This window comes from Sylvia atricapilla, chromosome 6 (assembly GCF_009819655.1).
Source record: "Sylvia atricapilla isolate bSylAtr1 chromosome 6, bSylAtr1.pri, whole genome shotgun sequence".
Taxonomy (NCBI): Eukaryota; Metazoa; Chordata; class Aves; order Passeriformes; family Sylviidae; genus Sylvia; species Sylvia atricapilla.
This window is the reverse complement of record NC_089145.1, coordinates 10,946,715-10,974,501: the sequence shown is the minus strand read 5'-3', so window position 1 is coordinate 10,974,501 and position 27,787 is coordinate 10,946,715. Positions and strand designations below refer to the sequence as shown.

General features: G+C 45.2%; 2 protein-coding genes across 2 annotated transcripts in view; both read left to right on the top strand.

Annotated features, from left to right (window-relative positions):
• The first annotated feature begins 4,781 nt into the window (after nt 1-4,781).
• On the top strand, nt 4,782-15,128 carry WEE1 (WEE1 G2 checkpoint kinase). The gene is made up of 11 exons (XM_066320758.1): nt 4,782-5,502; nt 7,443-7,651; nt 8,135-8,201; nt 8,285-8,457; nt 9,347-9,468; nt 10,038-10,184; nt 10,576-10,671; nt 10,754-10,839; nt 10,939-11,109; nt 11,202-11,347; nt 13,793-15,128. The coding sequence occupies exons 1-11, from the start codon at nt 4,945-4,947 to the stop codon at nt 13,941-13,943; spliced, it is 1,926 nt and encodes a 641-aa protein (XP_066176855.1). The 5' UTR covers nt 4,782-4,944; the 3' UTR covers nt 13,944-15,128.
• A 10,781-nt stretch (nt 15,129-25,909) lies between these two features.
• Nucleotides 25,910-27,787, top strand: part of SWAP70 (switching B cell complex subunit SWAP70) — a 35,021-nt gene continuing 33,143 nt past the window's right edge. Inside the window, exon 1 of the mRNA XM_066320757.1 lies at nt 25,910-26,052. Coding sequence (XP_066176854.1) covers nt 25,954-26,052 — 99 coding nt within the window. The 5' untranslated portion in view covers nt 25,910-25,953. The remainder of the gene's footprint in view (nt 26,053-27,787) is intronic.

Sequence of the window (27,787 nt, the reverse complement as noted above, 5' to 3'; positions counted from 1 at the left end):
TCAACAAGTGACCTCTGGGTCCTACACAGTCTGTGTATTTATCTCTGCTGGAAATGTGACCCCCTTAAATCTAATCCAGCTCAGGTTCTGAAACAATAAGAGATTTGCTTTGGGTTATTACTGTTCTGTTTAATTATTAGCAGAATTTTGTTTAAAGGAATGACAAACCATTTACACTTTCAGGGCACAAGTAAGTGTGTCGAACTTTTCTTATAAGTGAAAAGTATCTTATGTGGTTGTCAAAACCCCCAGTGGTTTACCCCTTCTTTTGTTTAAATCCATCATCATCCTTTAGGTTGATTGGCTTTTGCTTTTTAGTTATTTTTCAAGAGACTTTTAGACTCTTTATTGTGTTACTGCTTTGTGCTGTAGAATTTGCTGAGGCAAGACAAGGGAAAGAGGCTGAATTCCCAACATCAGGCAGGTGTGCTGGCATAACAAAAACTACCCATATGGAGGGAAAAAGCTCCTGGAGATATAACATCTCCAGTGGGTTTTTTTTTCCCTGGTGTAAAGCTAATTCAGATTTAAATATAGGTTGTAATGACTGAAAAACCAGAAAGTGCAATAATGGTTTGTGGGACAGATGGGATTAGCTGCTTTGTTGGATTTTTAACAGATACATTCAAGACAGTAAGAGAGAGATTTTTAAAAAATCTTTTTATCTGCACATCTAAAAACGTTTGTAAAATGTCTTACCTTAAATGATGCACATAAGATACTATTAAAAGAAGAGTAGTAGATTTGAAAACAGGCACTGTACCTTTTATGGTTTTGCATGTTCCCTGAAGGAGAAAAAGGAAACAGGTTAGTGTTAGAGGTAAATCAGTAGTGTAGTGACTACTTAGTCTCTCTGCATTAGACATTGTGAGGATTTTAATTGCTGGTGCAAAATCTTTGTATTTTGATAATTTTAACTTGGCCTCAACAGAGGAATGGGACATTTTAATTGTAGCTGTTTCAGTCATGGCAGTCATTCTGTCTCTTCCACTTTCAAGATGTTTTGGAGGAATTTTCTTACCTGAATACAGCTCTCAGGGGCAGATTGTTTTGCCATTTTCTTGTTAAGCAGATTTCAAGTCTTAAGAGGCAGACTTACAAGCAAAACAGGCAGTCACTAAAAACTTTCATAAGTGTGTGCTCTCATAGTCATAGAGAATTTCTGAATTGTATGTGAGTGCTTGGCACAACCTGTACTTTTAAAATGTACTTTCTACATTTTAACTTCTGAGTACCTTCAGAGCTTCCCTGAAATTCCTAGATTTTGAATCCAGTAGGTGTTCTTTACTTTGTGGAAACTGTGGTGCTGTCAAGTTCCCCCTTCTATCCTGTACCTTGTTCTCTTGCTGTTATTATTTAGAGTTCCAGGGGGAATAAATGCCTGAGGAATGTTCTCTCTGCCTGCAGACTGTAGACTAAAAAGTGAACAAGGACTGACAGCACCAGCTATTGGCATGTCTTTGCATATACAAAGTCCATTTTTGATGGGAAACTCATTTAACTCTGGACCTTGTAATTGAAGAGAAAGAGGTTGCCAGCTAACAGCAGCTGTTAGCAGCACAACCTCAGATAAAATAATCTTTAAACTGCTCACCTTTAGGCTGTCAGTGGCCCAGACACAACATCTCCCAGTTGGCACACTCCCACTGGGATCTGTTGTCCCTGTATATGCCAAGTCTTGTGTGAACACTGGAATGCCATCTCTGGCACTGGTGATAAGCACACTGGTCCCTGGGTACCTGCTGAAAACCAAGATAAAAGCTGGGAAAACAGCAAAGAGCTCTGTGCTCTCTGCTCTCCACCAACGGCCTTGGAACAGGTGCCTGTAGTGTTTCTGTTTTTCATAAAAGCAAACTTGACCTTCTTCCTCTTCTGCTTTTTCACTCCATTTACACCTCTCCTGATAAGGTGAATTATGCTGGCTGATGTAGAATGGGTTTCAGCCAGACTTTGGCGGAACTCTTCCAATTTGATGGAAGTGGTTTTAGGAGGATTCCAGATAAGCTTGCAAGTGCAGGAATCTTGACAAGATGGCAATGCCACTTCTCTGGCAGTTCTGACAGCCAGACAAATTGGCCATTGTTCTGTTTCTTCCCCATTCATCATTATTTGACTTCCCCTGCTACCCACGAAAGTTGGAAACAATGGTTTCCCTGAGCTTGAAAACTCCTAGTTAAAAGCAGCTGTTTGCCTGTGAGTGTGCACTGCTCCAGATAAATATTTCTAGTAGCAAAATCTTCAGTGCACCTTAAAAACGAGTATTATAAAAATGAAAAGAAGCCAAATTTGCAAATATATATCCTGAAAACCGTTAAACCACTCAAATTTATAGGAATATCAGTCAGGCACTGCCTATGCATCAGTTTGTGCTGTTACATCTGTTGGAAGATTCAGGGCTTGAGTTCAAAGGGTGCAATTTAATCAGCTTCATAAAATTTGGGATGATTTGCCTTGGAGAGTGTGGCACAGTGGAAGCCTGCAGAGCTCTTCCTCACTCCGCTTCTTCCTGCTGTGGTGATGTCCACTGCTCCAGTGCTCTCTGGGAGGGAATTGGCTCTGTGGGGCTCTTTAGCCAGGCTGCTCCTAGTGCTCCTCATGCTAATTACAGGTGTCACAGGGGACAGGGGAGAAGAGTTCCACACTCAATCTGAGCAAAAGTCACCTCTCCAGCACAAGTGTTCATGGTCCTGTCAGACTACAGCAAAAGAACTGTGGCTGCCAGAGCAGCACGTACATAGAGCCTGTGAACTCTTACATAGCAGCTGTGCATTTTGTTGGCTACATACTTATTCAGTATTCCCCTTCTTAATTGCTTTCATATTGGAAATAAAAGTTCTTTTAAAATTATTGTGTTACTGTTGTTTCCTTATTTCTGTATTCCTTTTTTCCTTTCCTCTCCTGTCTTCTCTTCAGAAATACTTTCTTCTCTGTACAAACGCCGAATTGTTCCACTTGATTTTGTCCTACTAGACTATTCCAGTGATTAGTAATTCATTGGTACAACTCAATTACAACCGGGCTTCTGAATTTCAGTTTGTCACTTGCTGTCACCAAATACCTCTGTCTGTAGACTCCAAAAAGCATGAGTTACATTAGATTGAGTTTGGGAAGGCAACTGCAAGCTTTGATGTTACAGCTTAAGTCTTTAAGCTTTTTCAAAGAAAATGAAACTTCATATATGACTGAAGCAAGCCACAGATAGTGGTTGGGAAGTTTTGAGTCACTTTATAAGAATTGCTTTGCATCTCCCTCTCTGGGCTCTGAATGGAGAAAGAGGTGGTGGAGATTCTATTTTAAAATAGCCTTCTCTTACATCATCTGTTCTAAAACTTGAATGCTTCAGTTAATACTTGCTATACAGTAAGCAAGTATTATTTCTCATTGTAAGAAAATAAGGTTTTTTTAATGGCATGTTACTGTGGTTCTAAATTACTGCACACCAAGTGCATTTATACTTGGCCTGATGTAGCCCTATCTCTGTGTCATTTTTCATAGGTTATGGTGGCTACTTTCATTTTTCTGAAATCTGTTTTCAGTTTTCTCCAAAATGCAAATTTCAAAACTTGTGTTCCTGTGGCTCAACACTTGCTTGTCCTAAAACCAGGACAAGCTCTCTGCAAAGAAATGGGTATTTTCAGACAGGAGAGGTTAAAAAAGGAGGAATTGCCAGAAGTGGAATAGGGGACACTGACATCCCTGTTGGTCCAAGGTTCTCATAGGAGTGTGCCATGGGCAGGACATGAGGATTTGCCTGCCGGACAAGGAGGGGGAGCTCTGGGGAGGAGGCTGGAGAGGGGCTGCAGCGGCCGGAGCATCCCAGCGCGCCGAGCTCCGACAGGAGAATCCCGGCACTGCCTGCACGCCCGGGGAATAATGCTGTGCGCCTGGAGAGCCGGGGCCAGCACAGAGCAGCTCCACAGGCAGACACACCTGCCTTCCTTTGGGCTCTGGGCCGCCCTTGGCTGGAAAAAAACCTGTTTTTTCATGTGCTTTGTTACCCAAGGGGCTCCTTTTAAGGCGATTTGGTTCAGAAGAGAGGGGCAGGTTTATTTGTTGGGTGTAACCAGACAGAAAACAAAGCCAAGAGGCGAAGCGGTGGCACCTGTAGGGACACAGGTGCAGATATCCAGCATCCCTGGCCTTTGCTGTGCTGGGACTGAGTCGTTTGGAAGCGTCTCACGGCAGTGAGCAGCGCGGGCTGCGCTGAGGCCGCTGCGCGCCACTGCCCTTTAAACCACGTGCGTCAGGCTACTGGAAATGCAGTCATCTGCCTGCTGGCGCTTAGAAAGAGAAAAAGGCGCCTTTACCTGGTGCAGAATGCGCTGTTATTATTATTGTATATTAAACAGGGATCATTATTACGGACATTTTTGCGCGCTCAGTTCTAGCAACTCAACGGGAGCAAGACCACGTTCCAGCAGCGCGGGAGCCTCGCAGGGCGGCGCGGTGTCCCCGGGCGGAGTCCCCGGAGCCGTCCGGGCGGGGCAGGGCGCTGTCCCGCGGCAGGGGCGCCGTCCCCGCGGCGTTCCCGGCGCTCCCCGGACGCCGTCTCCGGGCGGTTCCCGCTGCCCGGGCGGGGCCGCCCCGGGGCTAAAATGGCGCCGGGCGCGCGCCTCACGGGCCGACACGTCCGCGCGGCCGCCTCGGGGCGGGGCCCCGGCCCGGCCCCGCCCTCCCCCTCGCGCCGAAGCGGCCCGTGATGCCACCGCGCGCAGCCCCGCCCACGCGCGCCGTGTTTTCAAACCCGGTGGGCGGGCGCGATTGGCCGGCGTGCGCGGCACGTGACCAACGGTCGCGGGAAAGCCGCGGAGTCCGAACGGCGCGCGGCGGGGCCGTTCCCGGGCAGCGCGAGCAGAACCGGCGGCGCACGCGGGCGGAGCGCGGGCGGCGCAGCGGGAGCGGACGGAGCGGCGCGGCCGGAGCGGCGCGGCCGGAGCGGCCGCCATGAGCTTCCTCAGCCTGCAGCGGGCGGCGCCGCCGCGGCGCGTCTCGGCCCGGCGGGCGGCGGCCCCGATCCGGCAGAAGCTGCTGTTCCTGAGCGGCCACAGCGACTGTGAGGAGGAGGAGGAAGAGGAGGAGGAGGAAGGCTGCGGCAACAGCAGCGCCAACAGCACCGGCGAGGACTCGGCGTTCCAGGAGGCGGACTCGCCGCTCTCGGCCGCGCGCACCCCGGCGCGGAGCGACCCGCCCCTGCTGGAGGAGGAGGAGATGGAGCCGGCGGCGGCGCCGCTGCCGGACGAGGGGGACTCGTGGGAGGAGGAGGGCTTCGGCTCCTCGCCGGTCAAGTCGCCCGGAGCCTATTTCCTGCTCGACTCGCCCTCGCCGCTGGCCCCGCACAAGGGCCGGCGCTGCTGCGAGCGCTCGCCGCCGCACCCGGCGGCCGGCGGGTACCGAGGGGCGCGGGGCGAGGAGCCCGGCTCGCCGCTGCCCGACTACCCGGGCACGCCGCCGCACAAGACCCTGCGCAAGCTGCGGCTGTTCGACACGCCGCACACGCCGAAGGTGAGCCCGGGGCGGGGCCGGGCCCGGCCGGTCCGTTATGTAACGGCGGGGCCGCGCCGGGGGCTCCGGCCGGGGCGGGGCCGCGCCGCCGCCCGACGGGACACGGGGCGCGCCGCCCGCTTCTGAGTTAGCCGCAGACAAACACGGACGTATTCTGAGTTCGGCTGTGTTTTGTGGAAAGTGTATTTAAAAAGTGCGGGCGTAGAGTATTAAAGCTCCTGAAGTGAGTCGAGTGGGCGTTGGCAGGGGTGTAGCCCAAAAGTTAAAGCTCGACCGAGGGTGTGATCCTGCGTGTCTCTCGATGAGCTGGCACATCCCAGGAGGAGTTTGTTTTCAGGAAGGGCGATTAGCCATCGGAATGGAGTGCCCTGGGGGCGGTGGAGTCACCGTCCCTGGCGGTGTTTAAGGAAAGGCTGGACCTGGCGCTCGGTGCCGTGCTCGGTGACACGGCGGTGTTGGGTCATGGGCTGGGCTCGATGATCTCAGAGGGCTTCTCCAGGCTGATGGATTCTGTGATCTGTCCTGTTGGAGTGTGCCAGCGCTGCTTCGGCGTCTGCACTCCTGCATCTAATGTGAAAGGCTGTTGGAGCAGTCGATGCTGTTAAACTGAGTCCAAAGTTTAGCGGGGGTAGCTCTTAACTCTGTCAATAATAGATTTTTGGAAGGCATTTCAACTTTTGAACTCGACGCTGCGTAAAATCCTGTATAGTGAATTTAAATCTAGTGATAATTGGCTTCCTTTCTTCATTACTTTTCATATAGCCCTTTAGAAGTAATCCTGGGATAATCCCCGGGGATAATCTCCCAGGGGTCTATAGACTGTAGATGGAAAACAACTGACTTAAGGTGCAAAGAAGGCATCCTTCTTAATTAGTTTTTTACAGCCTCCATCCCCAGTGAGGTTTCACTGGTAAAAATCAGTGGCACAAGTTTGTAGAAGGTAAAATTGGTGATGCTTTTACACCTTGTCAGGAGCAGATGCTTCAGAGATGTAAAAGTTTTGTGGAATGTGATACCAAAAAACAAGTTCTTAACACAGCAGTTCAGTGGGATTCTTAAATTAGGTTCCCAGATTCTACATAGGTTATCTTTGGAAGAAGTATTTGGTTCAGGTATCCAGTGGAAGTACAGAAGTGTGTCCTGAGAAGCACAGGTCGTCATCTAGTGCAGATTTGAGGATTGCAGTTGATATTCTCATGCACTGAGTGTTCTTCCTTACGGTGGTTTGGGCTTTAGTCCTCTCAAATCTTTATTTTGTTGTTAGGATAAGGTGATGCTCCTGCTTGGATCCAGTCATCGGCATCCTCACCAGGATGAAGGAGACTCAGGTGCAGACTTTTCAGTGTAACTGGGAGAGGTTTCATCATGTGCTTGTAAAATGCCTGGTCTGGCAAATTGCCCAGAAGATCAATTTTGGGTATTGAACTGACAGTGCAGCCATGCTGTCAGTTCTTGATCCCTTTTTTGTAGGCCCAGGAAAATGCACCAGTGCATCAGTATTAAATGTTGCATTTGCTAATTTTTTAAGATTGTCACCTAGATCCTGTCGGATCTAGGTTCCACATCATGCATGTGAAAATCACGGTGATACAGTACAGGACTGTCCTTGAGTTTCATCTGTGTTCATTTAATGAACAAAGATTTGTCCAAGAAGTTTAGGTGGTGTAATGATTAAAGACAGAAAAAGATTGCTCTCATCATCATATAATTTAAATACTCGTTTGCTTGTTTCTGTGTAGAGTACAAAGCATAATAGTTTCTTAAATTTTTTTTGATGGAAAGGCAGGTATTTAAATAACTGATGCTAATACTTTAATTAGGTAATACTGTAATGATGGCTTCAAGCATGATCTGACTGTTTAATGTCTAAGGCAATATCAAGGCTATAAACGGCTCTAAATGTCTTGGGTTTGTTTATTTGTTTGTTCTTTAAAATACAGAGTTTGCTTTCTAAAGCACAAGGTTTAGGCTCCAGCTCAGTCAAACTTCGAGGGGGCTCACTGTTCATGAATGTTGGGAAATCGGAGAAGCAGGAAGAGGATTTTAGACAAACTCCTCATGTGAACATCAATCCCTTCACTCCCGATTCCATGTTCCTTCACAACTCTGAAGGCAAATGTCGGAGGAGGAAGAGGATACACTGGAATGAGTGAGTGACTGGTAGCTTCCTTTGTTAAGTTTGTATGTAGAACTACTTTTCACTGCCATAATTTTGTTACAGATTGCTTCTAAGAAAGTGTTTTTGCTTGCAGATTGTTAGCGATGTATAATACAGCTCTTAAATTATGTGCTTCAAAACACATGATATCATTAAATAATAATTTAGCACTAGATCATCTGAGTGCTGTACAGAGAGGATAGACCTATATGCTGTGTCCTGCTCTTTTACCCATCGTGGAATGGGCCAGGCACAGTCTTTTCTTGAGGAGGAAAAAAATGCATTCAATACAAGTGTGAAACATGAAGAAAGAAATGACAAAGATATTAGCATGGCAATTTTATGGATCCGTGTTTACAAATGTCTAGTTAACTAAAATTAAAATAGGAGAATTAGATCTCAGAGAAATTCAACAGCTTCTGGGCTTCAGTTTTAAGTTTACTTAAACCATGTTATTTCTGCTGTGAATTTCAGCTCTTGTGGAGAGGATATGGAACCAAGTGATGGAGAGCCTGAAGAGGAAACCATGAGACCTGCTAAGGTACTTAATCTTTAAACCTTGATACTAATTTTAGCAGTTTGTGGACCTGCGGATCTAAATATTTTTCTTGGAAATCTTTGCAGCGGATAACAATAACAGAAAGTAACATGAAGTCACGGTATGCAACCGAATTCCATGAGCTGGAGAAGATTGGATCCGGGGAATTTGGCTCCGTGTTTAAGTGTGTGAAGAGGCTGGATGGCTGCATCTATGCAATAAAACGCTCCAAGAAACCCTTGGCTGGCTCAGTGGACGAGTGAGTACTTCCTGCTCTTAAAACTTAAAAATCTTCTCTTAGTGTTTCACATGGTTCTCTGTGTTGGTGTCTAAAGAAGGCATTTAAGGGGAAAGTATAAAACAAATATGAATTAAATGAAAATAGATACAGTTTGGAAGCCACTTTATTTTTTTTTCTTCCTAACCCCTCACAGGTACCCTGCGGTACTGCGGAGAAATGGCTAATTGGCCTCTCTCCTGCCAGATATTTCTCCCAGTGTTCTGTGTGGAAACAGGTTGTTCTCAAAGTGAGAATAACCTTACATGTAAAGGTGATTCTTTGAGAGATAAAAGGAAGGCACTATTCCCAACTGAGTCCTCATCTGTGTCAGCTTGAGTGACATGCAGAGGGGTTAAGTCAGGTTGGGGCTATTTTTCGGCATTTGCGAATGAGCCTGTGATTCAGGACTTTTCCCCACACTTCTGTAGTGTGGGGAATAGATAGTGGGTTCAAATAGTTACAATATAAAACCCCACAAGTCCGAGTTACACAAAATTGCATACCAGACTTAGAATTTAGGGAATGTTGAGTTCAGTCAACATTGACTTAAAAGCGCCTTTTTTTTTTTTCCCCTAAATCTTCAGTCATGCATCTCAAAGTTTGCTATTGCTCCTGGTTGGCAAGTATGTAATGGAAGTGTGGCTCCCACACCAAATTCTGTTTTTTTTAATGATCCGTGTTTTTTTATGATCCATATATTCTTTTAATAGAATGTAAATTATTTTAGCTGTTAGGACATAAGTACAAATCCAGCTTAGGGTGCCACAGAATTGAATAGGAAGATTTTAATTAGAAATACTGTAATAAGAAATTGTACTAATTTCACCTCACAATATTCACATGTGCTATTGATTTTTGTGACTAACAGACAGAATGCTTTAAGAGAGGTCTATGCACATGCAGTTCTGGGACAGCATTCTCATGTAGTGAGGTACTACTCTGCATGGGCAGAAGATGATCACATGCTTATACAGAATGAATATTGCAATGGTAAGTAAAGAAGACATACAAGCTCTTAACACTGATTAGGAATTGATAACCCTACTCATAGCTCATGCTGTCTTTCTCTCAATTGACTGATATTCCCTTCTGGAAAAGGCATATCAGATGGATGAAGCAAAAACTGTACAAAGGTGCAGACCAAGTCATGCATGTTGAAGAATGGAAGTACTGTGAGGTGTTTGTGCGCAGCAGAACTATTCTTTCTTCTGTACAGTAGTACAAGCTGAAACAGAGAAAATCGCTAGAGTTTCCATTAAAAAGGGAGATAACCTGATTTCTGAAGCATTTTGCTGTTATTGATGCCCTGGCAGAGATTTGAAAGAGAGCCCTTTCCCTTGTGTTGATATTCTGTTAGTGTGACAACTATGAGAGGAAAGACTTTTATTATATTGTTAGATGGCTAAAAAGAGGATACAGCACTGTATTTTACACTTACTGTATATTGCCAGCGAGTTCTTTGTGATATATTCAGTTAGTTTTGGGAGCTAGTTATCATTACTTTGTCAGCTGTTTGATATAAAAAAACACCTTGTTGTTTTTTTTTAATGTTGTTTCAGGTGGCAGTTTAGCAGATGCCATAAGTGAAAATTACAGGAATATGCGTTACTTTACTGAACCAGAACTGAAGGACCTGCTGCTTCAAGTGGCTCGAGGTTTGAAGTACATTCATTCTATGTCCCTGGTACACATGGATATCAAACCTAGTAAGTTTGTAACTGCTTTACTCTCTATTGACAACTTGCTCAGTTCATTTAATCTGCTGCAGAAAAATGAACAGTTAGCCACACCTTACTAACTGTAAATTCTTCCCTGAAGCTGTGAATAGGAGCACAAAGATGTCAGTTATAAAATTGGCCAGCAGACCTAAACTGTTGAGTTTATCTTTGGTCCTTTTTGTGTAATTGACTCTACTTGCATAACACTTGGCTGCCTTCCCAGCAGAGGGGCCACAGCAAGTCAGTTATAGCTTCTCACTCTTTGAACAGGGTATATATACAAATAAAACTTCTGCATGGCTAAAGCAAACTGTAGTGAAATTAGGTCAAGCAGAAATTGTACAGGAATGTTCTTTTTAACAATTCTGCTCTTTTTCAGGTAACATTTTCATATCTAGAACATCAGTCCCCAGTGTAACTCTAGAGGAAGGTGATGATGATGACTGGTCATCTGATAGAGTCATATTTAAAATAGGTGAGAAACAGCACATATGTGTGCCAAAGAACTTGCATCATTTCGTTGTCTTCTGAAAAGTAACTTTCTCTTCTCCTTGCAGGTGACCTGGGCCATGTAACTCGAGTCTCGAGTCCTCAAGTGGAAGAAGGTGACAGTCGTTTCCTTGCAAATGAAGTCCTACAGGAGGTAACTGTTCTGTTTGTGGGGAACAGTGATGTTAGGCCTGCATGCTGTTTCCTTTAGGAAGAAAATGGTGAATTTATTTTTTCTCTTCTCTTTTTCAAGAACTACACTCACTTGCCAAAAGCAGATATTTTTGCTCTTGCTCTGACCGTTGTGTGTGCTGCTGGCGCTGAACCACTTCCAACAAATGGGGACCAGTGGCATGAAATTCGGCAAGGAAAACTGCCCAGGCTACCACAAGTGCTTTCTCAAGAACTACTAGACTTACTAAAAGTAAGAACTCCTGTACTATTGACTCGCTGATAAGTGTAATTTATTGTCTTGCTGGCCTTAACAAGGATGCCTTTTTTTCATTTTCCCCCAAGGTTATGATTAATCCTGATCCTGAGAAAAGGCCTTCAGCAGTGGCACTAGTGAAGCATTCAGTGCTTCTCTCTGCCGCAAAAAAGAGCGCAGAGCAGCTCCGGATAGAGCTGAATGCTGAAAAATTCAAGAACTCGCTCTTGCAGAAGTAAGTATGTCCTTGGGCTCCTTCAGCAGGGCTTCATTTCTGACAGGTTCTCACCTGAGAGTGATGTGATGATAAAACAGGAGTGTCCTTGTTTGTGGGTGAGATCCACAAATCTGTATGCGTGTGCGTACCTGGGAGTACAAAGTGGGTTATGGAACTTTAAAAGGAATTTTCTCCACAGAAAGAACTGCTTGAACACCCTAAGGGAATCTCAACAGCACTATTAGTATTCAAGGCATACAAAACATTATGGTTTTAAACGAATTGTTTCAGGAGAGTGCACACTTTTGTGACAGGTATAGCCTAGTTTACATCTGTATGATTTGAGTCTGTGTTTTCCTAGGTTGTTTTTACGTTGAAATGTCAGAAAAATGGCTTAAACGACCTATTTATTTTGGATTTAAATAGCACATCAGGAATGTTATTGGACTAATTTGACCTGTACACAGCAGTGTTATTGGATCACCAGAGAATCATTTATATCCAGAGGTCATCTTGTCCTACCCCTTGCTCAAACACTCACTCTGAATTAAAGCTTGGAAGAAGAGATTCCCTTTAGGAAAGTCTGATTTCTGCTTAAGTTTCAGGGAGGGAGTTAGTAAATTGATAAGCAGCCATCTGACTCTTTCACTACAGTTATCTTTGCATGTGCTATGCATAATAAGCAGGCTTTTATGAAGGAATATAGAACACTGATTTTTGTCTGTTATGTCTTGAATGAAGATGTTAATTTCATGTTCAGGTTCACTCCATTGTTACCTGCTTATCTTGCCACTGCTGGTCTGACCACAGTCAGATGTACTAGATTAGCTGGTTATCTTTACAATATTATGAGTTACATTAAAAGAATAATCAGACAGTTTGTGCAGGGTGCTAAATGCAGATCTGCTGAGGTAAGCTGTTTGCTTGTATGAAGACAACATATTTTTGGATCACTCGAAAGAGAAAACTGGCAAATCTAGTGTTTTCTGAAGACTCCTGGCCTGACAACAAAGAGACATCCTTGTTAATCCAAGAATGATATAAAAAAAGCACTTAGCCACGGTAATTTTTAATGTTGTGTGGCATAGTGCTCCATAACATACTTCCAGTAGTTTAGGGGCAGAGGGTTTTCTTTGTTTTGGGTTTGGTTTTTCCTAAATTTCTTCATGCACTTGAACCTTTTAAAATACCACTTTTGTGTGTAAGTCATCTTAAGTGAAAAGAATCCTTTTAAGGCAACTCAGCTTTTCTACTGTGTTGTCCTCTTCAGAGGAAGGAAGAATTCAAGATTTCTAGGCAAGAACTCAAGACTTCTAGGGAAGAGTGGAAGGATATTGTGAAACTTAATTTCCTGGTAATGGTGTGGTGGTTGGGTGAGCACGTGTGTGTGTATTTGTGACTGATGCTCACAAGGAAGAGGACTGAAAATTGGTTGCATTCTCTTTCAGTGAACTGGCACAGTAATAATGTGGGGGTGATTAGATGGGGCACGGGTGTTAATAACACTTTGGCTTACAAGAATGGGAATTGCTTCTTAAACTAAAGCATGTAGCTTAAAACTGAATACTTCTACACCAATATGCAGCAAGCTTGTAAAATCTGAGTTTGCTTGGTAGCTAGATGTGAAGTGAGATTGCAAATACTAGCTCTTATAGTAGAGAAAGTTCTTGAATGGATAGTTTGAGATAGTGGAAGGAAGAGAGTATGGGGGAAGGCTGAGGCTTAGCCATATGTCAGTATTTGAAGAAAGGAGAAAAGCAGTCTATGGGGGAAACATTTGTAAAGACAGCTGTGCTCTTTAGTTGGACTGTTTTATAGCTTTATCCTGAGTTTGATTTAACTTTGTCCTCAGCCTGGGTATTGGTAATTCTCTGAAACAGAACAGTTGGCAGAATGTTGCACAGGGCAGTGGCCTGTGCTGCCTTGAGGGACTCTGCCTTGCAGGCTCCCATTTTTGTGAGGCAAAAACCGTGGAGGCGGTGATCAGCTTTTGATGTGGGTATGCAAAAGGGAAAGAGGATGCTTCCTGAGTTGTCTGTTGCCAGTTACCCACCCCTGTGTTCATCTGAGTGTCTGAGTCTCCCACAGAAGATCAGGTGTGGCTGAATATGCTTCCTCTGGGCAAGCCTCAGTCATGAACTCTTGACTTAACATGTGGCTTGCACTAGGAAGTAAAAACACCCTGCTGTGTCCTGGTAATCAAAGATTTGAGCTTGTAACAGGCTGGATTTCAGAATCCTAGTTGTGTGAATCTTTGCTTTTCAAAAGAAAGAACATCTAGACGAGTACTGAGCATCCCACCTCTGCCCTCTGGTTGGAAACAGGTGGATGTGAGTCAGAGCACTCTCAGCATGATCTAAAATTGACCTGAGCTGTGTCCCCTGTAGCTGGTTTGCTCCCTCTGGCCGTGCTGAGCGCGTCCTGGCGGGTGGTGCCGGGTGTGACCGTGTCCCTGTGTTGCAGGGAGCTGAAGAAGGCGCAGATGGCCAAGGCGGCGGCCGAGGAGCGCGCGCTCTTCACTGACAGGATGACCACCAGGTCCACGACGCAGAACCGGCCGTCCCGCCTCATCGGGAAGAAAATGAACCGCTCCCTCAGCCTCACCATATACTAACTGTGCATCCAGAGGAGCTGCAGACGTGGCCACAGCTTCTCTGCTATACCCGTGGTACTGATCTTGTCCTGTGATCAGTGTCACCAGTTCTACAGCTATTTCTTCTGGGTTTTTACTTGTACTCTCTGGCTGATCTGCTATTAACCGTTTGAGTTAATGGACTCGGTTACTCTCCTGTCTGTAGAGGATCCTGGATGTTATTCCATAAGCCTTTCGGTTACACTGTTAGATGTTACGTTGTCCCAGGGTAAACCACTATAGTGGTATGCTGCTTTGTAGTGTTACAGCATTGTAATAAGAAGCAATATCCCTAATCTTTTAAGGAGGAGGGAGGGGGCCTTACTTTGATAGCTAAATTTATTTTTTTTTTCCTGGAGCAGAGGGGGAATAACTTTTGAAAGACAGGCTTTAAGGCCACCTACAGTCAATGTACCTGATGTCAGGTAGACTTGTGAATTTTATTTGTGTATTCAACTGGGAGCACTTTGTAGGCATTGCATAAACCACAGCTTAGGAACCTGTGGAATTAAGTGCCATGTGGAACTGCTGCTATTTTTAGTTCAATGTCCTTGCTGTAAACTGTAGCATTAAAACAATCATTATTGTGTTAATAGGCTTCTTAAAGCAATTAAGTGAAACAAATGTAAGCTGCATTTTAGTGAAGGCAGCATTTTTCTCTCAAAGCTAGTGCATTGTGAAAAAATGCACCAATATAATATTTGGACTCTGTCTTGCAATTGTTAATGTCTTTGCTATTAATGTTTTGTTGTTCTTTCTAATAAGGTTCTCTGAATGTTCATATTTTCTTCAGTTGCCCATTCTTGAGGCTATTGTTTGTTTGGTTTTTTTATGTTGGAATACCTGTAAATAGTTGTTTAGTTTGTTCAGGTTGTTTTTCATTGTTTATGTACATAAGTTTGATCATGCTTATAGTGTACTATACAGAAACTGCAGTCTGGGATGCCAACAGACAGCTTAACTATTCTGTTTGAAGTTTAAAAATGTGGAAAAGAATGTGCCCATGGAACCAGTGCTGTAATTGAGCCTAGGCTGACAGAAGAACTGTTGTGATTACTGGCTTGTCACTTCATTCATTTTACTTCAAAAAATGTTTCCCTTTTGTGCTCTATTTGTTCTTATTAGTGTTGAATTTGAATATTAAAGTTAAAAGTTCTGTTTGTTTAATATTGTGTAACATTTATTTAACTTTGTAGTTATGGAAATAAAATACCGAGTTGGGAATATACTATGGCAAGTCCTGAAGAGATCTGCTTCCCACTCATGCCTAATGCTTGTGGTTCCCTCTTAGGAGAGTGGGACTGAGATAAGACACTTGCTGATAGTTAGGAGAGAAGGATCCTAGTCCATGTGTTAGTGTCCATAGCAGTCTGCCTCTGCAGACTCAGGAATGGTATTGCATTAGGAAAGAGGAAACCCTTGGAAGAAGTGGAACCCATGACTGATGGTGGAGGAATAGAAACCTTGTGAAGAAATAGCTGGGTCTGAGGTGAGGGAAAAAACATAGGAACTGATAAGAATGGGAACAGAGCTGCTGATTTAAAAGTTGGGAAGAAAACAGTGGAAGGAGTTGGAATATTTCAGGAACACGATAATGGCATGTTCTATGTCATGGAGGCACATGTAAAGAAGAGAGACATAGTGATAAAGGCTTAATAGATCAGTCTATTGTGGAAATTTTTACCTTGTATTAGAGCCGCAGGTGACTCGAGAGAAGCTGTGTCTGAATTCTATGGACTCATAAAATTCAGCTTTGCTGAAAATAAACAAAGTAAGAAAATAACAGGCAGAAAATAACGAAGTAAGAAAACAAAGGCGGCAAATAACAAAGTAAGAGTTCTCAGTTCTAGTCATAGGACAGTGAAATTCAGAGTATTTGTTTAAGGTGTATGAATGCTGATATTTTACTGATAACTGAATATGCAGTTATGAGAAAAAACTGATATGCTGGAATACCTTTAGGTTTTTACTTTATAAGATAGCCCTGTCTTGTTTATGAGAGAATTTAAAATACATGTTTTTGTTGCAGTGTTTTAATGTTTGTCTACATTGAGACCTTTAAGCATACTTCTGAACAGTCAGAAATACCAATTGGTGAGTGATCAGTGAACTTGAACCTTTCTGTCTCTACAGTGTAAAAGAATTTGTTGTACCTGTTAGAGTTCTGTGCTCCACCCATCTTCAGAGGCCTGTAGCATCAGTAGAGGCACTGCTGTGCAAACAAGCTGTGCTGGGGGCCTGGAGAGCTGTGCTGGCTGGGTAAGGAATTGCCTGGATTGCTGGGCCCAGGGAAGTGGTGGATGGAGTTATAGCCTGCTGGAGGCCAGTCACCAGTGGTGTTCCTCAGGGATCAGCGTGGGGCCCAGTCCTGTTTAATGTCTCTATCAATGATGTGGGTGAGAGGACCAAAGGCTCCCTCAGTTTGCAGATGACACCAAGTTGTGCAGGAGTGATGATCTATTGGAAGGCAGGAAGGCTCTGCAGGGGGATCTGGATAGGTTGGATTAATGGGCTGAGGGCACAAGCACAGGAGGTTCAGCAAGGCTGAGTGCCAGATCCTTACCCTGGGGTCACAACAACCCCAGGCAGTGCTGCAGGCTGGGGGAGAAGTGGCTGGAAAACTGCCCACTGGAAAAGGAGCTGAGGGTGCTGCAACACGGGCTGAACATGAGCCTGGCCAATGGCATCCTGGCCTGGATCAGCAACAGCGGCTCTGGCAGGACCAGGGCAGGGATTGTCACTGTCCTGGGCACTGGTGAGGCCACACCTCGAGTGCTGTGCCCAGGTCTGGGCCCCTCACTGCAAGACAGACAGACAGACAGACATTGAGGGGCTGGAGAGTGTCCAGAGAAAGGGCAATGGAGCTGAGGAAGGGTTTGGAGCACAAATCCTGTGAGGAGGAGCTGGGGGTGTTCAGCCTGGAAAAAAAGGAGGAGCAGGAGAGACTTTATCACTCTCTACAACTGCCTGAAGAGACATTATGGGCAGGTGGGGTCAGCTTCTTTTCCCAAGTAAGGAGAGATGGGACAAGAGGAAACAGCTTCAAGTTGTGCCAGGGGAAGTTTAGATGGGATATTAGGAACTGTTTCTTCACTGAAACAGTTGTCAAGCCTTGGAACAGGGTGGTCAGGGAAGTGCTGGTGTCACCATCCCTGGGGTAATTTAAAAGCTGCATGGATGTGGCACTTAGGGAAATGGTTGAGTGGTGGACTTGGCAGTGTTGGGTTAACAGCTGGATTCCATGATCTTAAGGGTATTTTCCAACCTAAAAAAGTCTAAGGATCTATTCTAGTGCTGGTCACACGTTTTGTGTGCCATTGAAAGGATACCCTGCTTAAACCATAGGACAGGAGTGACTTTAGATGTTTTAACTTTTTCCTGTGTGCCAAGGACAGTATTTAAAAAGATCTTTCAGGGTTCTAAAGTAGTGTATGGGAGCATTAAGATTCATGAAATTTTATCTTGAGTTTTCATGAGCCTTTCTGATGCAGATGGTGAGGGTAGTGAATCCTGGCTGCAACAATGGCTAGTGGGAAGAGAGCAGAGAATTTGGGAAGTGTGTGTTAATGCTTCCCATGAATATTGCCAGTATCCAGTGATTCATGATTCAGATGTTTACTGAGTAAGAAGTGGTATCTATTTTTACTGAGAGAGTGAAGGGGGTTTCTTTTTTTAACAGGAAAAGTAATTTTGGTAGCTTACAAATTATTGCAAGAACAGTACTTGGGCCAAACTTGTCTGTAGACGAGCAAGTTGCCTTTGCAGGTGAAAGAAGCAGCTGCTTACCTGGCAAAAATGTAGAGTTGGATATTAGCTGAGATTCAACCAAGCATGGTGAAACAGGATGAGCTTCAGCACTTGAAGAAGAAAGCTTTATCTGAATTTAAGAAGCAAGCATTGGAGTTGGGTGGCAACCATGTTCTTAAAAATCGCTCCATTTAATGTTTAACCTTATTTCTCCTTCATTCATCTAGCTTAAATTTCCAAAGCTTAACTTTTTTTTGATCAGACTATATGGCTTCATTAAGAACTCAAAGTGAAACTCAAGAACTCAAGTAAAAATACTTTAAAGCAGGTATTTTATACCCTCACCTCCTCTAGACATTTGTCTGCTCCTTTGTCTTCTCCATCTTCTAATGATGCATTACTGGACAACACTACCTGCTTAGTCTTGCTCAGTCTTTCTGCATCTTCTGACAAAAATGGGTGATGTGATGGACTAATGCTCCTACAGACTCAGTTTCCTGTAAAGACACGACACCATTTAACACTAAAAAATGAATTTCAAGTACCAAGGACTGATTCACTCTTTGGATAATTCATCTTGCAATTTAAACCTTTCCATTATCTGTAGAAATATTGATGTGTTTGCAGGCTAAACCATTTATGATTATAAATTATATACTTTAAAAAATACTGAATCACATCTGGTATTCAAATACTATGTGAAACTCTGGTTTTGCCATTACTGTCAAAATACATTTGGAGGTAAGTTTTGTATGTTTATTTGGGTTGGTTTTGGTAAGGTATCCCCACACAGCAGTTGTCTAGGGTTTTTTATAGTTTTTGTCAGGTTCATTTTTCAGTTTCCAAGTATCACGTTGCCCTATTAGCTGGAATGGATCTGAATTACTAAAATGTGGAACCTGAAAACTTAACTGCGAAGTTGACTGATTTTGGAAGTTACAGACAAGTTTACCTCCAATTAGAAATGGAGTTAAGCACTGCTTGTGTATTCCAAAGCAGGATTTCAATGTCACAGCTTGCATTACTTGATAACACTGAAGTTTCATGAATAAAAGTATACTTTGGCACCCTGTCCTTGCTGATCCGGGGCAGGGGTGCACCTGACACCCTCTCAAAAGCTGGCCAGCTGGACCTTGCCTGAATGTGTTTTGTAGTCTCCAGCAACACCTGCTGGACAAAACTGTTAACTGTGCACTAAATTTTTGTCTTTGAAGTGTTTTGTGTGCTGCTATGACACTCGACCCTGATTGTTAGAAGGCATTCTCTTGTTCTGCAGCAGTGATTGAGCATTCTTTCCAGCAGGAGCACAGGTAAGCCTCCTTTAATTTGTGCATATGTTTAATAAACCTCTGTGTGTGCTACCTACAAATATCCCTGCTGCAACTGGGCTTGAGGAGCCGGCTCTAAACGTGGCCAGCAGAGTCAGATGTGGGCTGTGCCCTGCTGAGCCCTCTCCCTCCAGGGAAGCCTGGAACCCCCTGAGGGAGCGCTGCCCAGCCCACCAAAGGTTCTCAGCTCCAGAAAGGCGACACACAGAAAGCAGGAGGAAACTGGGCAGGATAGCGCTCAGGAAAACAAAGGTCCTGCTTCTGTCTGAGAGCTGGAATGGGATGAAGATTCTGTCTTCCCAAAGTATAATGGAATTGGGTTAGGGGAAAGAGAGATGCCCTGAGGAGAGAATATTGCTGTGCCTAATTAAACAGGAAGCAATTTATTATTGTTTAACATGTTACTCGGAGATCTGAGGCTGAAATGAACTTGAGATTCTGGAAAGTCTTCAAAAAGCTGAAGCAATGATTTCAAAGATCTTTCTTTTTTGCCAGTCATTTGAGTCCCTTACAATATACAATATGAGTGAGCATTTGGCATGACATCTGAATTATCATGCTGGTCTAAACTGATTTCTGTTTGACTCAAGATGAAAGCAGACTAAGTAGCCTGACTCTGATTAATGATCTGTGTATCCTTCAGGTTGCTGCCAGACAAGTGGGCTAATGGACATAAAACCTGCTGCTGTTGCTGAATTTACGCAGAGGAAGATTCTAAGTGTTCTGCCTGCATCTTGATGGAGAAGATTTGTTCATCGATTGATTTACAAACAGCAGAAAGTACCACTAATGAAAGTATTTTAGGCAAGGTGTCTCACAGGGAGCAGGAGAAATATCGGCTATTCCCAACTTTTAGTAGTGTCACCAACCTTAGATGATGTTTTTGCCTCTGCAGCTCTCGCCTCTTGCCTCTTTTCACTCTCATCTACTTAGGTGCTAAGATGTTCAGGACAGAATCTCCCCATATATTTGATCCATGCTTTAGCACTTGGGATTTTAAACTCCTTTTGATCTTGTAGCCATTGAGTCAAGGCTGGATTGATGGGCCAAGGCCATTGTATAAGGTCCAACAAGGCACAGTGACAGGTCCTGCCCTTGGGTCACAACAACCCTGGGCAGCAATACAGGCTGTGGGGAGGGTGGCTGGGAAGCTGCTCAGGGGAACAGGACTTGCTCAACAGCGGCTGAACACGAGCCTGAGTGTGCCCAGGTGGCCAAGGAGGCTTGTGTCATAAATAGTGTGGCCAGCAGAGCCAGGGCACTGATTGTCCCCCTGTTCTGGGCACTGGTGAGGCCTCACCCCAGTGATGTCTCCAGTCCTATGAGGAGCAGCTGAGGGAGCTGGGGGTCGTTAGCCTACAGAAAAAGGAGCTCAGGGGAGACCTTTTTGCTCTCTGCAACTGCTTAAAAGGAGGCTGTAGCCAGGTGGGGATCAGTCTCTTCTCCCAGGTAACAGCAGTAGGACGAGAGAAAATGGCCTCAAGCTGCTCCAGGAGAGGTTTAGATGGGACATCAGGAAAAATTTCTTCATTGGAAAGGTTGTTAGGCATTGGAACAGGCTGTCTATGGAAGTGGTGGAACCACCATCCCTGGAAGTCAAAAAACATGTGGATGCGGCACTGAGGGAAATAGTTTAATGGTGAACATGGCAGTGCTGGGTTAACAGGATACTGGAGGTCTTTTCCAACCTTAAAGATTCCATGATTCTGACTGACTGTCTTCTACATTAACCCTGCCTAAATGGCTTTTTCCATTGGCTCTTTCTCTTTCCAGTTTCCATCCCAAAAGTTGGTATCTGCAGCACACATGGGACTGAATTTCCTCTTCCTCTCTGCATGTAAGGTGTCTGTGGTATTTTGTTCTCTGTGGTGAATCTTGTAACTTGGTGAGAAATACCTTATCAGCAACAAGTATAAAGTAAGATGTGTGTTACCAGGGAGGAACTGAAAGGTAGCCTGATGTTTTACCCCTGCATTTCGTTTGTTTTCTGCAGCTTAAATAAAAATGCATGTATTGTCCACATGTGTATAAACAGTGGAAAACTATAGTGAAATTGGTGTGCCTTGCTGTAATCCCTTTAGAGATTGTTCTGAAAGTCTTCCAAGTGAATGGAAAATTCACTCTCTTTTTTTTTTTTTTTTTAAGGAGAGAATAAACTGTCATTCTGTTTCAACATCTAATGCTGCTTCCTGCTTCACCTAAAACTACTCTAGTCTTTTAAAATAACAGAAAAGACAAATTCCTCAGATGCCTTGAGGATTGAGTCACACTATTACGTCAAATATACTTACTGCTTTTTTTACACTCTCCCCTAATGTTTCCTTGAGGTGTTTTATGGCGGGACTATAGTTTCTATTCAGAAACTAACACATTGATAATAAACATTAGCATTTGCTTCAGTTTTATTTTCTGCTGAAACATTGCTGTGAAGTGGAAGATATTGGAAACACAGTTTTTACTGTGAGGTTGGTTTAATGGTCTTCAATTTCTGTTTGCTTCTATGCAGTTTTCCTGTGGAGAATGAAAATGACTGGTCTAGCCAAGGTTGGGAAGATTTTCCCTGGGCTAACAATGAGCAGAAAACTGAAGTGCTGGAATTCTTTCCTTGATGTCAGTTTAACTGACTCAGTGGCATAAAACAAAATTAGTAACGGTTCAAGTGCGTAATCTTTCCTCTGGTTAGAACTTCCCTGACAAATACTTCATTATTTGGCTAACAAGGAGTAATTAAGCTTCTGCAAAGAGGACCAAGAGAAAAGTGATTGACCCCTCAAGGCTGAGCTCAGCAGGGTCTAACTAAAGCTCCTTCCTGAAACTGTGAGTCACTCTCTGAGACCCAGCCAGTTTTCCCTCCCCTCAGTCATGTTTTTAGCTGTGGTGAGGAAACAAAATTAGAATAAGCACCGATTTAAAATGAAGCTGCTGAGCTCTCAGACAACTTTCAGGAAAAGCAGAAGTATGTGAAGTTGCATCAGATCTTGCTTTTTGTATCACGCGAGCAATTTCGAGTTTGCGTAGTGCTATCAAAGGTTTCTTGGTTAAGTGTGATGGCTGTTAATTAATGTTCCAGGGATTACATGTCAATCTTATCTTCAACGCTTCAGAATGTAAAGTCTTTGATAAGCAAAGATCCAGACAAGCATATCAAAATAGAAGGGTTTCTAAAAATAACTCACACTTTGGGTGTGGATGCAGTTGGTCCTGTAACTTTGCTAAAGCTATTTTGGGGAACCCAAAAAACAAAGGTTTCCTTCCACAGCAAGTCTGTCTGCATATGAACTTCACTTTAACTGGTTTTGCTCAGTTAGTTCAATCCTATAAAAACAATGAGGATTTAAATATGAGTATGACTACATAAAATCATGTACTAGGTTTATGCATAACTTGCAAGTAGCCTCCTGATTAACCTACCAAGTGCTGGAGCAGATGAGACCTCTATAAACCACTCATCTTAATGAAACATTTAAACATTGCCTGCTAACCTAGAGACCTGAATGGGACTATTTGTATTCTGAGTGGAAAACAAATCCTGTTCTGGCAAAGGATTTTAGCATGTCATTTAAATCAGGAATAACAGAAGCCAGCAAAAAGAATGAAAAGAAAATTAAAGGCAGCACACAGGGTTTTAGTGGAGTTTTTTGTGGAAGTTTTTTGGGGGTTTTGTTTTGTTTGGTTAGGTTGGTTGGGTTTTTTTTTGTTATTGTTGGTTGGTTGGGTTTTATACGTGTGGGTGTGTTGGGGTTTTGTTGTTTTCTACAATTTGTGGGGCATTTTGTTTGGTTTTTGTTTTTCCACTCTATTGTTTTTGCCAAAAATCCAAACTGCCAAAAAAATCACTGAACTCTGTTCAAAGCAGAGATTAAGTCCCTGCCAGTAGAAGATTCATGTGTGAACTACATCAATTGCTTTTCTTCAGTGACTTTTCACAGAATCTAACTGTATTTTACTGCACTTTAATAAGGGTCTTCTGTGTTTACTGGTGACCTTGTGGGTGCTCAGCTACCAACTTATCTGCATATATAAAAGTTGTCTCTTTCTTTCTTAAGTGGAATAGCTGTGTTCTAGTTGGAGAAGTGCAACTGTATTCTAAGATGGCAGATGTTTCTGGTAATAGTAACAGCTATAATGTTAGCAACTCAGATTCATTAGGAAATTTAATCAAAATAATTTTTAATGTTAATCATATAGTTCAGAGTATCCATCTTGAGGAAAGAGCATATATAATTATTCGAGGATTCCAAAGTCCTGGATAAATTATGGATCAAAGGGCTAGGAGAAAAGAGGAGAGCAAGGCTGTTAGGGAATGCTCAGCGAATAAGGCAGCTTGTGTCACTGGGAGTCTGTAACATCTCCAAAAGATATCTCTAAAGAATAAATATTACCAGAAATCTGTGGATAATTCTAGTCTCCATCACATACAGAAAACCAATCTTATGCTTTACCACCTATGAGAATCAGAATTACTTCCTACAGTGGACTTTGCTGTCTGCTCATCTGCCCTGCTCCTGTTCAGAAGCCCGCTATAGCTGGAGGATCAGTGCTCCATGCAAGTTAGCCCTGTGACTTCCCAGCTTGTGCTGAGCTGTGCTCAATGTCCAGCCTGGCCTTCAGGCCCATGGGGGAGCAAATTTCCCTGGCTGATTGTCCCACAGGGGTTTTTTGGGCAGCTCCTACATGGTACCTGTGATGACAACCCCTGCATGCCCTGCACTTTATCTGATCTGGGGTGAAAGTACTTTATTTATTTTATCTGGTGTGAAAGTCCTTTATGTTTAGCCATAGAAACAATGTACAGTTTCCTTGTATGAAAATCCTATAGGTCGAATGACCAAAATGGTGTAAATTTTCCATGGGCAGGATCTGTGTGACGTGCTGCACCTGATAGATGTTGGAGAGCCCAGGGTTCCTGAAGGAATGTAAGGTTATCTACACACTTCTCTCCATTATCATGTTGGCTGCAATAAATGGTATTTTAAGTGACACTTTAGAATCTGAGTGCCTTTCTTACTGGAATCACAATAAATCAGCACCACTTGGTACAAAACAGTTGTCAAACTGTACCTGCCAGAACTATTTCACTTGGAGTGCTATTTTTGTTCTGAGTATGCAATTGACTGAAGACTAAAATTGGGCAAAACTTAAATTTTTTTCCGTTGCTGTTTATTATGTGTCTTGGGTTTGGGATCTTAATGGTTCTCTGTGAAATCCCTGAAAATAAAAGCTTCAAGTGATCATGGGCTGTGTTCTGCGAATGACAGTCACAGTGTTCTGTGAATGACAGAAGCAATGTATGTGGGTTACCGAGAGAAAAAAAAAGTGTGAGCTTTCCTATCAATTGCAGGAAATGGTGCATGGAGGAGTCTTATTTCTCAGCCTCTGTCAGTCAGGAAGTGTTAGAGAGTTCTGTACCTTCTAAGATCATGCCATCATCCCTCACTTCTCCCTCATTGTCCTTTCCTGCAAAATAAGCTCACAGAGATGCTCTCAGTGTGTGGCTCCTATTTGGGCCTAGGGCTCCAGTGCATTCGGGGTTTGGATGCTGGCTGTGTGGCTGACATGATTTGTGGTATTTGCTGTTCAAACTGAAATGCCAAAGACGTCCATCAAGATGTGCAAAAAGGCCATTCCACACTTTCTCTCCCCAAAGCCGGTCTGAAGAGGTATTTTTGGCTAAGTAGACCAACCAACACACCACTTAGCCAAAAAATAGGTACTCCATACATGGAAAAAAAGACCATTGAGATCACAGCACATCATAAATAATAATTTGCTTTTCCTACAACATGCAGAAGAAATGATGCATGCATTTATTTTGTTTTAATACTCTCAGTTGAAGTCCTTGCACAGCTGCTGCCCTCACCAGTGCTTATTCCCAACCCACAGCATCAAAGAGGACTTAACACAAAAAAACCCACCCCCAACTCCCAGCAACTCTCAGAAAAACTTCCAACAACCCACTCCTCCCTCTGGATCCCATTTTGTCTGGCTTCTGCCCTGGATGTCGTGGAGAAGGAGGTTTTTTTTGCTCTCCCCTGCATGGGGCTTGCACTGCACCCTCTCCAGCTGTGTGCAGCCTTCCTTCCAGGCTGGTTCTGGGGCACAAAAATTCCAAGAGGAAAGCTGCTCTCCTTAGTGAGATATATCCTGCTGGGAACATTGGACCTGAGACTTTCAGAAACCCCATCCACAGACTCAACTCTATTCCTGTTCTTCAAAAACCCACAATTTTCTAGGGGGAAATTATTTGGAAAGTTAGCAAAGTATCAGGCTCACTGATATGATCACGACAGCTTTCATTACCATGTAGTGCTTATTTTATCTATCCAGTAGCACATCACAATGACAAGACTGTTTTATTTATTACCTCAGCTGAGGTGAAAATGCTGAGCAGCGTTCTAACTGTGCTGCGCCATAAGAAATAAACTGAAAGGGACAAAATCCTGCACTTGTCCATTGAACCGCGCGCATGTCCTAATAAGAAGGAAAGGCAAACCTGCGCTGGGAGAGGAAGGAGAGGAAGAGAGAGGCAGCTCGGCAGGCCGCGGCCCCTGAGGCGCACGGCGCTCCCGCCGCCGAGCGGCTGCGCTGCGCCGGGGCGGGGCCAGCGGGGCGGGGCGGGGCCAGCGGGGCGGGGCGGGGCCAGCGGGGCGGGGCGGGGCCAGCGGGGCGGGGCGGGGCCAGCGGGGCGGGGCGGGGCGGGGCCGGCGGGGCGGGGCGGGGCCGGCGGGGCGGGGCGTGGCGTGGCCAGCGGGGCGTGGCGTGGCCGGCGGGGCCAGCGGGGAGGGGCGGGGTCGGCGGGGCGGGGCGGGGCCAGCGGGGCCGGGCGGGGCAGGGCAGGGCAGGGCAGGGCCGCGCCCCCGGGGCCGGCACAGGCCGGGGCACAGCGGCGGCGGGCACGGGCCGGGAGCGGGCCGGCCATGGTGGGGCTCAAGGAGGAGCTGCTCAAGTCCATCTGGCACGCCTTCACCGCCCTCGACCTCGACCGCAGCGGGAAGGTGTCCAAGTCGCAGCTCAAGGCAAGCGGGGGGCGGCGAGCCCGGTGGGGTGCGAGGGGCCGGGAGACGGCCAGGGCCGTCCCCGCCGAGCGCTGGCACCGCGGGCACGGGGCGCGGGCTGGGACCTGCCGGGGGCGGCCGTCTCTGGGGACACACGGGCACTGGCTTTCGGGGCTCTCCCGGGGGCTGCAAATGGCGTTTCCCCGCCGCTCGTCCCGCGGGAGGCTGGCGCGGACACGGCCCGGAGCCCGGGCGGGCTGATTTTCATTCTGCCCAGGCAGGCGCTCCGTCCTCCCCGAGATGTCAGTGCACAGACCCTTGTTGTGCTTCTGGTCCGCTTTCAACCACATGTCCTTGCTACCGTTTCTGGCCAAAATCTTTTGTGGGATAGCCACAAGGTCCCATCTATAGGGGCTGGCTGCGTCCAAGTGAAATTCACAGCTTGCCAAGGGGAGAGAGAGGTTCCACAGTGCCCTCTTATTTGGATATAAACAGGAGAATTAGTCAAGAGGCTCCAACTGTGCCATTCTTTCCTTAGCTTATACCCTGAAGTAGTGTTTGTGCTCTTAAAAGAGCTCTCAGGCAGCTCGCTGAATCCAGTCCCGTCTTGGCCCCGCTTTATGGGACCGTCTTGGCCTGGGGATAATAGCAGGAATCTGGCTAAATAAATATTTTGAATAAGAACGCAGCACCTGTTGACATGGGAGACTGTGGGTCCTTGTGCTCGGTGCTGGGGCGCAGCAATTGGCCGAGGTCTGTGCCTTGTGTGGGCCGGCGGCAGTGCCCGTGCTGAGGGTGGTGTGTCCCGGCGAGGCTGGCCGCTCACGGACCGTGTTGTTAGCATTATGTAATGAGGGTCCGGAGCTGGCAGCGTGCTGCAGGCAGCCTGTTCCTCTTCTCCTTTTCTTCTCCCGGGGCGATCGGGCTGTGAGATGGAGCCGAGCTCAGCCAGAAGTGACTGCGGGGCAGGATTTGGGCGGGACGCCAGACCTGGCTGTGACCTCGGGCTGAGAATGTCTGCAGGCCTTGCGTTTTTCACGGGGGGTGTCAAGGAAAGTGAGTGTTTGTCTTCCAGCGTTGCAGGATGGACTGAAGCAGGTCGCAGAGAAGTTTTTTTTTTTTTTTTTTGGTGTTTTTTTTTTTTTTTTTTTTTTAACAGGAATCCTGTTTTCCTGCCGTGCTGCCTACCACACCTTGTGTGCTCCATGCCCCCACCTGAGGGTGTCTGCACGTGTGTTGTTGTGCAGGCCAGTGCAAAACCTCTCGTGGTGCACAGGTGCTGAATGAAACAGCTGAAGAAGCTGCCGCTGTGCTGGTGGGCTGGTACAGTGTCACCAGAAATAGCAGGGCTTTGTGTGTTTGTGCAGTTCACTCCGTGACAGAGGCTCCTGTGGGAAGTGTTGGGTGGAGGATCTGGGAGTGCAGAAACAAGTCTGAAATGAGGTTGCCGCCTTCTCCTGTGGCCGCCAAGAATTAGTTTTCGGGTGACACAGGAAGGAGTAGAGGGTGTTCTTATATAGACGTTTTGTGGCAAATGCTGAATGTGGTGTCAGACTGGTGGTCCTGCTGGGTAGAAAAGGTGTGCAGGGTGACAGGAGCCCCACATGGTTAAAAAGAACAGGCAAAACAGGCAAAAAATGGAAGTTCCTATGTGATAGAGATAGGGCTGTGTTGTCCTGAGAAGGTATTTCACAATTAAGTGTTTCTCCTCATCATGAGGAAGATATAGCACTCCTGTAAAATGGAGAGATTGTGC